Genomic DNA, 13,127 nt, shown 5'->3' on the forward strand with positions numbered 1-13,127 from the left:
CTCTCCTTGAGTACACGCACACACAGTCGCAATGACTGGAGGCACCCAAAACAGAGCAAAGCATGAGTTTGTCCACAACTCAAGTTCCAGTCAGATACAATATTGCAATACTCAAGACAAAGTCAGGTAAAAATAGTGATAAATAGCTTTGAATGATGACACAACCCAGTAGTTTGAGAACCAAAATCAGTATTTGCAAAGCAGACGTGTATAAATCTTGTTATATTGTTTATACTAGTAGATGTCTTCCACACTATTTACTAATTGTCCTCACAAACTAACTTACGTACACAAAGACTAGAATATTCATATACAATTGATAAAAAATATAGATAGTGATTTAAAGTTACATAATACATTGGAAAGTGAATTCCCCTACTTGAAAAACACATGCATTTATGCTGAATAACACTGTTTTTAGCAGTCTTGGCTAACAATTCACAAATATAAGCCACAACACAGATCCAGTCAACAGACGCTGGAGTATGTTACCCTTACCCAGCACTCATGATATCTTGTAAGTTGACCAGTCCAGTTGGGTGCCACCATACAGCAGAGTGGAGAGTGGATCCGCCCATATCTTTCAGTTTCCACTTTAGAGTTCTTATCACACACTCCAATGGATAGGTAACTTTCTGTCTAGCAATCTCATCAAATCCTGAAACATTGTTTTGTGTACTTCACATCACATGAGGATTTATGTCAGGTGCAATTAAAAAGTGTTTGCATATGAAACATTAATATTCATAGTTAAATGCAATGGAAAGGATTGACTAATAAGGTAATACATGCAGACATGCTCAGATACAATTCCTAATCTTTGCAGTAAAAATTATGAATATTGTCCCATTTCAAAATTGCAAAAAGGTCTAATTTAGTCTCATGGCATATACATATCAAATTCTAAAGCATATATCTATTACAGAACACAATTATATATTGTATCACTGATTTTAACTCAGTCAATAGGTAAGACAGAACTTCAAAAATCACATCATCGTATATAGTAAATTCCAGAAAAACAAAACACAATTATATGGTAGTCGTAGAAATCTACAAACGTAGACAAGGTACTATTATTCATTCATGTTCACAGGTCTTATCCTCTATACTAAATGTTAACAGTACTTGACATTTTACATACTTACTTTGCTTACCAGTAGCTCTTTACATGTGCAATGGACATTTCCACAAAATTCTTACTATATTGGATCTCATCTCTAAATTGTTCAGATATGTCACAAAATGGACTACATGTATCAATCAAACAATTCCCTTCCCACTAATCAATCTTAATGTAAGGACATCCAAAATCTGAATCATCATTTCTGCTATTAGACTTTCAATTTCATCAAATGCTACATCCACACTGTTTTTGTAGAGTTTTATCATCTTTACTGGTGTCATAGCATTACTTTGGTTACACATGTATCAGGTGAAGATTGTACACACTGAATGGGTTCCATAGCACAACTAACATCACTTATTGCTGAAGAAACACAAAATAAATATGTGAAAATTACATTTCCTACATATATCTTCTTTCACTTCATTCCACCAATTTGGATACAAATTTTGACTAACCACAGCTAACTTACTCCAGAATGCACATTTATCTACATTATCCTCAATTTGGTCCCAAACAAATTTCAAAAAATTTTCGACTTTAATCTCTAGGCCTACAGATAACACACCTTTACTGTTTGGACCATTGCTCTGCGTGATATTGACGAAAAACTGCTTTGACTGGAGTGGTATTTTCAGTTCATATTGCCATTAACTGATCATTAACTGCACTCAATTCTGTCAAAATCAACTGCATAACATCAGTTTTAACTGTTTCTTTGCTGACTACACTTTCACTTGGTTCAAACATACCTAGCCTACGTCCTGCATTTTCACATCAACACTACTACACTCATCTCTGTTCATTTTCCTAGAAATCACACAAGTCCACAAAAAAAATTAATTTCACAGATGGCCTGTACTTACCTTTTTCTTATTGATGTCCTTCGTTATAGTTGTAAAGTCCTCTTTCAATTTGTCCGATCTGTCGTTGTTGATATTATATCATCACTGTTGATCCTACTTTTTAGGGCAGCTCTCGGGTCTTCTTTCATCGCGTGATTGGGACTTCATTAATACACAAACTGCAAATGATACAAATCCCTCTATTTTTCTCTAACAGACAAAAGTTGGTTATCAGTCAACAGATCAAGGCTTATACCCCCACTTGTAATCTTACCCTCCCACACATCACCATTAAATTTTTCTTAGTGTCTTGATTAGTTTCAAAAGCTTTGAGAGGTGTAAGATATACAAAAGAAAAACTTTTTACTTATCTTCAGTTTGTCTTGTTGTTGGCTCCAGTTCTTGCATCAGGGGGTACATTCTTGTGGGTGAAATTCTGATTTATAACGCTGTGGGTTCCTGATGACTAAATAACTATGGAAGATTTGCCTGTATTACTCTTGAATTTTATTTTTTGTCATATTTTTCAGTATCACACTATTTTTACAATTTTGACTTAATATCCCAAATTACGTTGTTAGTGTTGATCATATAAATATGACTGTCTCCATCAGAGGCATGCCTACTACAACTTACTTTCTGTGGTACTCACACTATTCCAAAGAGTTTACAAAGTGAAAGAGTTTACAAGCTTGCTTGACGAAAGAAGAATCTTCACCAACATATAACATTATTTTATAAATGAATCCAGAAATAAATTTAATAATTAACATTAGATTGTGTAAATAATACTATGAATTTTAAGTATGCCAGATATTTTATAATTTCAAGTATTTCCAAAAGAAGAGTAATTTTAGCTGTACATACAGAGTGTAAAAAATTAATTCCTTTTCATACATTTTAGTCTGAAATATAATACATTGTATATAAAATCAAATAAAATTCTTTCAGTGAAACAGATGAGAATGTTCACATATACCAGATTCAGGATAAATCTTAGTATCCACTGCTTCTATAAAAAAAAAGGTTATGTTAGAAAAGGGTATCCCATTACACCTTGCACCAGCTGCCATTAACCTGTACACCAGAAGCTTGCGTGCAGTAGTTTTGGGCATATTTAACCTGGAATCTTATTGACTGGATAGAACTGTTTTCAGTGATGAGTTCCACTTCGAACTGAGCTCTGATGACCAGCAGAGATGTAGGTGGAGATGGCCAGGATAGCAGTGGGATACCAACCTAACTGTCATCCACCATGTGGCCTGACAACAAGAAGTGATGATCTGGGGTGCTTCATTTCATAGCATGACCCCTTTGGTAGTCATCCACAGTACCCTTGCAGCAGAGAGGCATGTAAAGGATATTTTATGCCCCATTTTGTTGCCTTCCATGGGAAGCCATGCTGGGCTTACATTTCAGTAAGGTGAAACCCATCCAACATGGTGAGGGTTTCTATCGCTTATCTTGGTGCTTGCCAAGACCTAATTTGACCAGCAAGGTTACTAGATCTCTTCCCATTTGAAAACATTGGAGCATCATGGGTAGAGCCCGCAAACCAGCCCGGGATTTTGACTATATAATGTGCCAGTTGGACAGAATTTGGTATGACATGCCTCAGGGGAGATTCCACAAATCTGTCAGTTGGAGACAAGCCTAATAACGGCTTGTGTGAATGCCAGGGTTGGACCAGAGTGTTATTGACTTGCTCAATCTGTGAAGCTCTTTGCTCTTACATAAACTGTCCGATTTTTCTGAAACTGCACGATTTGTTTGTCTGTACATGTACACCACATTTACCGATTTCCAGCTCTTTCAGATACTTACTTTGGGGCGTGTTGAATTTTTTTTGTCTTAGAGTGTACTGTAGAAGATACAGTATGAGTTACATGCTGCATGAGTTGAATTTGGAACAGCTGATGCTTTTCTTAACTTCATTAGCATGTCACTGTCTAACTGAAGTTCTAAAAGTTTTGACAGCCATTTGTTTCAAAGATAGACATGAATTTCAGAAAATCATTTCCTGTGCAGCAAAGAATTGCTTTTACTCTAGAGTTTTTTGCAACAGGAGATTCCATTTAAGGCCTTGCATGTTTATTCCATATTTCAAGTCCAGCCATATCTCAGACTGTTCGTGTGGTTTATGAAGTATTAGTCGTAGGACTAAAGGGATATGTAAATAAAATTCAGTTGTGTAAATACCATTGATGCATTTTCTTTTCTTTTCTTTTTTTTAACATTGAAATACTTATAACACTATCCACAAGGAATAAGGCCAGATCAAAAAAATTACAGTTGGATATTGTGATACAGTATAGAATACAAATGAAGGTAATGATGTGCCTCTATACCTGTGGATCTAGAATGTTACCTAGGAAATGTAAGTATTCAAATGTGAACCACTTCAGATTCTGCAATGATTCTGCATCAGTGGCCAGTCTTCTTTCTCTCACTTTTCTTCTCTTAACTGTGTTAGCAGAGACCGAAATTCTTTTTTACATCACTGTTGATGATGTTAAACACAGCAGTGATTTCCTGAATGCTTTAACATGGAATTTTTATAGTCTGCACTTTGCACATTCCAGAAGCCCACCTCTGCCTCACAGAATGTGAGACATTCAAATATCTGTTGTCTTGTTCACTCCATTATTAGGAAATACAAACTACACTCTGCTACATGAAACATTTCACAATATAAATGACACCAGCACTATAGAGTGCCATTTAACAGAAGCAGGCTGGAAACAATGTTTCCTTTGATTGGTACTGACACAGGCATGGATAACTGTTCTTCTGTTTGCAACACTGATACTCCAGCAATAGCTCCAGATAATGTTGCAATACATGTTTCAAACTCAGTGTAAATGTGTCTGAAAGCTACGCACCTTCTGAGTGCCAAACAACACAAAAGCTGTACAGTAGCTGAATGGACACATGTGATGGTGTATGACAGGAACAACTTTGCCTCTTTTCAAATTAAGCAAGGTTATCAGTGCCCCTGGCTAAATGAGATGTTTAATCCACAGTATATGGAGGGTCTGGTTCGTGCTGGAGGTACTTCTGTTATAGTTTGGGAGTATATTTCATACCAGTACTTGGGTCCTACCAGTTTAGTTACCATGAACATGAACCAGAACATTTATTTCAATATTCTCGGTGACCAAGTATTATCCTTTCTTCTATGTCTTCATTATGAGTATGCAGTGAGCATTTGCATCTTCCCAGATAACAAGTCATATTCACAGGGTTGCAAGCATATGTCCCTGGTTTGATGAACATTCATGTACCCAATAACACCTTGGCTGGCCTGCTAAATCACCTTATTTTAATCCCTTAGGAAATTTCTGGGGCTATTTCGAACATGAGGTGGGATGTAGCAATCAGTATTCCCACAATTTGGTAGCTCTATTGGCTATAGTCAGTCAATGAGTGGCTTCAGGTGGGTACGGCATATCTGAAGAAATGTGTAGACTCACTTCCCCACCAAACTGAAGCCATTATTAAGGTGGTGTTACATGGTACTCGGTCAGGGCTCAGCGGAAGAAATTAATTTTCCAGAGACTTCATAAGTGTTAACTGAATAATCTCTCATTGGTGAGGTAATGTGATACATTTGCTTGCCCAAGATATCAGTAAACAAGTAACAAGATAATGAGATAGCTGATTTGTTTGCTTGAGTGATTCTCGAGTATAGTAGATGGCAATACAGTTATAACGAGTTCTACACCAACATGTCCATCTACATCTATACTCTGCAAATCATCATGAGGTGAATAGCAGAGGGTATGTCCCATTTTACTGGTTATTAGGGTTCCTTCCTGTTCCATTCATGTATGGAGAGTGACAAGAATGATTGTTTGCATGCCTCTTTATGTGCAGTAATTATTCTAATCTTATCCTCACAATCCCTATGTGAGCGAATGTAGGGGGCTGTAGTATATCCCTAGAGTAATCACTTAAATCCGGTTCTTGAAACTTTGTTAATAGACTTTCTTGGGATAGTTTACATCTGTCTTCAAGAGTCTGCCATTTCAGTTCTTTCAGTATCTCTGTGACACTCTCTCCACAGATTAAATAAACCTGTGACCGTTTGTGCTGCCCTTCTCTGTATACATTCAATATAATCTCTTAGATCTCTCTGGTACAGGTCCAATACATTTGAGCAATATTCAAAGATGGATCACATGAGTATTTGTAAGCAATCTCTTTTATAGACTGATTGCACTTCCCCAGTATTCTACCAATAAACCAAAGTCTACCACCTGCCTTGCTGACGACTGAACCTATGTGATTATTTCATTTCATATCCCTACAAAGTGTTACATCCAGATATTTGTATGAGTCAGGTGATTCCATCAGTGACTCATTGATATTATAATCATAGGTTACTACATTTTCTTGTTTTGTGAAGTGCACAATTTTATATTTCCGAACATTTAGAGCAAGATCACATTGAAATCTTATCAAGATCTGACTGAATATTTATGTAGCTTTTCTCAGATAGTATTTCATTATAGATGATTGTGTCATCTGCAAAAAGCCTGATTTTACTATTAATATTGTCTGCAAGGTGATTAATATACAACATAAACAGAAAGGGTCCCAACACGCTTCCTTGGGGCGCACCTGAAGTTACTTCCACATTACTCTCCATCCAAGATAACATGCTGTGGCCTCCCTACTGAAAAGTCCCCAAGTCAGTCACAAATTTCACTTGATACTCCATATGATCATACTTTTGACAATAAGTGTAGTTGCAGTACTGAGTCACATGCTTTTCGGAAATCAAGAAACACTGCATCTACCTGGTTGGCTTGATCCGAAGGTTTCAGTATGTCACGTGAGAAAAGTGCAAGTTGGGTTTCACATGATTGATGTCCCACAACATGATACACCTTTTGTTCTTACAGTATTTTGTAACATTGGTAATGCACATTTCCTCAGTGTTAGTTTATTGGTTTATCTCAGTGCTTGTGGGTCTTTATTTTTTATGTCATGTTCATATCTTCTTTTATTATGAAAGTCTATCAAAAACTAATTGATTATCCACAATAAACTAAATACAGTAATTATTCAATGTAAATTATTCTACATAAATGTCATCTGATTTCAAAAATCAATATGTATTGTACTCTGTGTGTTATTGACATAACGATTTTGTATCTTTGATTTATGTATTCTTTGGGTTCTAGTGGTTGTGAGGAATTGGTTGTGAGCTGTGGTGAAGAGAAGTCAAAATGTAACATGTCTCTGATGTACACTTGTGGGTTATATGGTTAACCTATTATGAAATGCCTCCCACCATGAACCATGGACCTTGCCGTTGGTGGGGAGGCTTGCGTGCCTCAGCGATACAGATGGCCGTACCGTAGGTGCAACCACAACGGAGGGGTATCTGTTGAGAGGCCAGACAAACGTGTGGTTCCTGAAGAGGGGCAGCAGCCTTTTCAGTAGTTGCAGGGGCAACAGTCTGGATGATTGACTGATCTGGCCTTGCAGCATTAACCAAAACGGCCTTGCTGTGCTGGTACTGCGAACGGCTGAAAGCAAGGGGAAACTACAGCCGTAATTTTTCCCGAGGACATGCAGCTTTACTGTATGATTAAATGATGATGGCATCCTCTTGGGTAAAATATTCCGGAGGTAAAATAGTCCCCCATTTGGATCTCCGGGCGGGGACTACTCAGGAGGATGTCGTTATCAGGAGAAAGAAAACTGGCGTTCTACGGATCGGAGCGTGGAATGTCAGATCCCTTAATCGGGCAGGTAGGTTAGAAAATTTAAAAAGGGAAATGGATAGGTTAAAGTTAGATATAGTGGGAATTAGTGAAGTTCGGTGGCAGGAGGAACAAGACTTCTGGTCAGGTGACTACAGGGTTATAAACACAAAATCAAATAGAGGTAATGCAGGAGTAGGTTTAATAATGAATAGGAAAATAGGAATGCGGGTAAGCTACTACAAACAGCATAGTGAACGCATTATTGTGGCCAAGATAGATACGAAGCCCACACCTACTACAGTAGTACAAGTTTATATGCCAACTAGCTCTGCAGATGATGAAGAAATTGAAGAAATGTACGATGAAATAAAAGAAATTATTCAGATAGTGAAGGGAGACGAAAATTTAATAGTAATGGGTGACTGGAATTCGAGTGTAGGAAAAGGGAGAGAAGGAAACATAGTAGGTGAATATGGATTGGGCCTAAGAAATGAAAGAGGAAGCCGCCTAGTAGAATTTTGCACAGAGCACAACTTAATCATAGCTAACACTTGGTTTAAGAATCATGAAAGAAGGTTGTATACGTGGAAGAACCCTGGAGATACTAAAAGGTATCAGATAGATTATATAATGGTAAGACAGAGATTTAGGAACCAGGTTTTAAGTTGTAAGACATTTCCAGGGGCAGATGTGGACTCTGACCACAATCTATTGGTTATGACCTGTAGATTAAAACTGAAGAAACTGCAAAAATGTGGGAAATTAAGGAGATGGGACCTGGATAAACTGAAAGAACCAGAGGTTGTACAGAGTTTCAGAGAGAGCATAAGGGAACAATTGACAGGAATAGGGGAAAGAAATACAGTAGAAGAAGAATGGGTAGCTCTGAGGGATGTAGTAGTGAAGGCAGCAGAGGATAAAGTAGGTACAAAGACGAGGGCTGCTAGAAATCCTTGGGTAACAGAAGAAATATTGAATTTAATTGATGAAAGGAGAAAATATAAAAATGCAGTAAATGAAGCAGGCAAAAAGGAATACAAACGTCTCAAAAATGAGATCGACAGGAAGTGCAAAATGGCTAAACAGGGATGGCTAGAGGACAAATGTAAGGATGTAGAAGCTTATCTCACTAGGGGTAAGATAGATACTGCCTACAGGAAAATTAAAGAGACCTTTAGAGAGAAGAGAACCACGTGTATGAATATCAAGAGCTCAGATGCCAGCCCAGTTCTAAGCAAAGAAGGGAAGGCAGAAAGGTGGAAGGAGTATATAGAAGGTTTATACAAGGGCGATGTACTTGAGGACAATATTATGGAAATAGAAGAGGATGTAGATGAAGATGAAATGGGAGATACGATACTGCATGAAGAGTTTGACAGAGCACTGAAAGACCTGAGTCGAAACAAGGCCCCCGGAGTAGACAACATTCCATTAGAACTACTGACGGCCTTGGGAGAGCCAGTCATGACAAAACTCTACCAGCTGGTGAGCAAGATGTATGAGACAGGCGAAATACCCTCAGACTTCAAGAAGAATATAATAATTCCAATCCCAAAGAAAGCAGATTTGACAGATGTGAAAATTACCGAACTATCAGTTTAATAAGCCACGGCTGCAAAATACTAACGTGAATTCTTTACAGACGAATGGAAAAACTGGTAGATGCAGACCTCGGGGAAGATCAGTTTGGATTCCGTCGAAATGTTGGAACACGTGAGGCAATACTGACCTTACGACTTATCTTAGAAGAAAGATTAAGAAAAGGCAAACCTACGTTTCTAGCATTTGTAGACTTAGAGAAAGCTTTTGACAATGTTGACTGGAATACTCTTTTTCAAATTCTAAAGGTGGCAGGGGTAAAATACAGGGAGCGAAAGGCTATTTATAATTTGTACAGAAACCAGATGGCAGTAATAAGAGTCGAGGGGCATGAAAGGGAAGCAGTGGTTGGGAAAGGAGTGAGACAGGGTTGTAGCCTCTCCCCGATGTTATTCAATCTGTATATTGAGCAAGCAGTAAAGGAAACAAAAGAAAAATTTGGAGTAGGTATTAAAATTCATGGAGACGAAGTAAAAACTTTGAGGTTCGCCGATGACATTGTAATTCTGTCAGAGACGGCAAAGGACTTGGAAGAGCAGTTGAACGGAATGGACAGTGTCTTGAAAGGAGGATATAAGATGAACATTAACAAAAGCAAAACGAGGATAATGGAATGTAGTCAAATTAAATCGGGTGATGCTGAGGGAATTAGATTAGGAAATGAGACACTTAAAGTAGTAAAGGAGTTTTGCTATTTGGGGAGCAAAATAACTGATGATGGTCGAAGTAGAGAGGATATAAAATGTAGACTGGCAATGGCAAGGAAAGCGTTTCTGAAGAAGAGAAATTTGTTAACATCGAATATAGATTTATGTATCAGGAAGTCGTTTCTGAAAGTATTTGTTTGGAGTGTAGCCATGTATGGAAGTGAAACATGGACGATAACTAGTTTGGACAAGAAGAGAATAGAAGCTTTCGAAATGTGGTGCTACAGAAGAATACTGAAGATAAGGTGGATAGATCACGTAACTAATGAGGAGGTATTGAATAGGATTGGGGAGAAGAGAAGTTTGTGGCACAACTTGACTAGAAGAAGGGATCGGTTGGTAGGACATGTTTTGAGGCATCAAGGGATCACAAATTTAGCATTGGAGGGCAGCGTGGAGGGTAAAAATCGTAGAGGGAGACCGAGAGATGAGTACACTAAGCAGATTCAGAAGGATGTAGGTTGCAGTAGGTACTGGGAGATGAAGCAGCTTGCACAGGATAGAGTAGCATGGAGAGCTGCATCAAACCAGTCTCAGGACTGAAGACAACAACAACAACAACAACAACAACAACATTATGAAATGTGGAAAAATTGTTTTGTGGTTATTTAAAAGTGAAGAATATGTTTCTAAGTTACCTCAACAAGTGTTTCATTTTAAAGAAGTTATATTTAATAGCCAATTATGTTAATCTGAGAACACAATTGGTCCACATTATTGATACATTGCTGACTGAAGGAATCATATCACAATATAGATAGCATGAGCAAGATTAACATTAACATATTGTCCTTAAACAATTTCAATATCCAGGAACCCTCTAAGTCAAATGATATCTCATTTATTTTCAGGAATCAACAGCAGCAGCAGCAACAACAACAACTACAACCACTGTGCCAGTGAACAAGAGATGAATATTATTACCAATTAATGATTTTTCACAATGTTCATTGTTAACAAAAATATTTCTAGTACCCTTTACCTGCAATTAGTCATAATCAGTTCTGTGGCTGCTATCCACTGACAGAATTATGACTGTGCTTTTATTTTGTCAGTTAAGTAACAATATTTCAGCTAGAGGCAGGACAAGTTTCCACTAGATACTTTTTCAAAGTTCAAGGATTAAATCATCCAACATTGATTGAAATTAAGCTTAATGAGAAGTTCAGACAGGCAGGTACTAGAGATGTGAAAATATCACAAGATACTCATAACAGTACAGAGAAAAATAATGTTAGTATGTCACGAGATTCACATAAAAGCACAGTGAAAAATAATGTTAATATATTGCATCAGAATATCAGTGGATTAAAAATCAAAGTAGATGAGCTTCTTGTTTGTTTAGAATATTTAGAAACTGAGGGTGGAATAGATGTACTATGCCTGTCTGAATATCATATAGTCACAGGTATGGAAATGGTAAATGTACGTGGATATAAGCTCTCAACACAAGTAAGTATAGAGACTATGGAGAGAGGAGGAGTTGCCGCCATATATGTTAAAATCAGTCATAGTGTGAAAAGTTTTGAAACTAAAAAACATTGTGTAGAGCAACATATAGAAGCTTGTGCATGTGAGCTTAAACTAAATATTGGCACTTTTATAATTGTAGCCATGTATAGGGTCCATTGAGAAATTTTCAACTATTTTTGTAAAACTTGGATTCTTTGTTGTGTTACTTGTCAGACAAAGGAAAGCAAATTATTGTTTGTGGGGATTTCAACGTAGATTTTCTGAAAGAGCCTGATAGAAAGCTTGACCCTGAACTATTACTTGTTTCTTTCAATTTGACATCAATTATTGATTTTCCTACTCAGGTGGTACAGGAAAGCAGCACACTGATATGTAACATTTTCATAGACAAAGATAAATTTAATCAAATAAAAACTTTTCCTGTTAAGAATGGTCTGTCTGATCATGATGCACAGCTAGTTACAGTATATGATATAGCTCCATAGAGTAATGCAAAACAGCCCTCCAAAATAGTGCGTTCCATTAACGATTTAACAATTCAAAATTTTAGGGAAAGCTTGCAACAGTTAGACTGGGATGAGGTGAACAGGGAACATGATGCTAATTTGAAATTTAACCATTTCATGATAGCTTTGTGAGTATATTTGGAAACAGTTTCCCTTAGAAAACAGTGAAATATAATTGTAAGAAACCACGTAAAAAGCCGCTCACTAAAGGGATAAAAATATCTTGTAAAGAGAAAAGGGAAATGTATCTTACAGCTAGAATGAGTAATGATCCTGAAACAGTGAAACATTATAAAAACTACTGCACTGTATTAAGAAAAGTTATTAAAAAGTTCAAAAGTATGTGCATTATGTCTGAGATTAGCACATCTGATAATAAAATTAAAACAATTTGGAATATTGTGAAAAGGGAAACCGAGAGCACAGGAAGGCTATATTTATATCAAACACAATTAAAAGTTTGTTAACAAGAAGCCAGAAGCAGAAAACATTTTTAATAATCATTTTTTAAATGTTGTAGAGAAAATAGGATCCTGCTATTCATTGGAAAATGCAAGGCAATATACGGAAGAGGCAGTACCTATGCAGTTTGATAAAATTGAAATTCAGCCCACCTCTCCTACTGAAATTAGGAAAATAATAAATTTACTCAAAAGTAAAAGCACACATGGAATTGATGGCATTTCCAACAGAGTACTAAAAGCTTGTTCCCAACAAATAAGTAGGATTCTCAGCCACATATGTAGTAGCTCACTGAAACAGGGCATTTTTTTTTCCAGATAGACTGAAATACGCTATTGTTAAACCATTGCATAAAAAAAGGGATAGATCTGATGCTAACAACAACCACCCAATCTCACTTTTTGACAGCTTTATCCAAAATTCTTGAAAAAGTAATGTATTCAGGAGTAGCATCACATATTTGTAGAAAGGCTTTCCAACAGAAAATGCTATATATGCTTTCACTGATCAAATATTAAATGCATTAAATAACTGAATATCACCCATTGGGATATTTTGTGATCTGTAAAAGGCTTTTGATTGTGTGAATCAGGAAAACCTTCTAGATAAGATTCAGTATTGTGGTATGAGTGGGACAGTGCGCAAATGATTTAATTCATACGTAACTGAATGAATGCAGAAGGTTGAAATTA

At 36.9% G+C, this 13,127-nt stretch overlaps 1 protein-coding gene across 1 annotated transcript in view; it reads left to right on the top strand.

Moving 5' to 3' along the window:
• The window catches only part of LOC126334894 (WD repeat and HMG-box DNA-binding protein 1-like), a 207,963-nt gene extending 196,092 nt beyond the window's left edge, over positions 1–11,871 (top strand). Inside the window, exon 21 of the mRNA XM_049997594.1 lies at positions 10,846–11,871. Within this exon, the coding sequence (XP_049853551.1) occupies positions 10,846–10,897 (52 nt within the window). The 3' untranslated portion in view covers positions 10,898–11,871. The remainder of the gene's footprint in view (positions 1–10,845) is intronic.
• Positions 11,872–13,127: the final 1,256 nt, after the last annotated feature.

The sequence above is a fragment of the Schistocerca gregaria genome, chromosome 2 (genome assembly GCF_023897955.1).
Source record: "Schistocerca gregaria isolate iqSchGreg1 chromosome 2, iqSchGreg1.2, whole genome shotgun sequence".
NCBI lineage: Eukaryota > Metazoa > Arthropoda > Insecta > Orthoptera > Acrididae > Schistocerca > Schistocerca gregaria.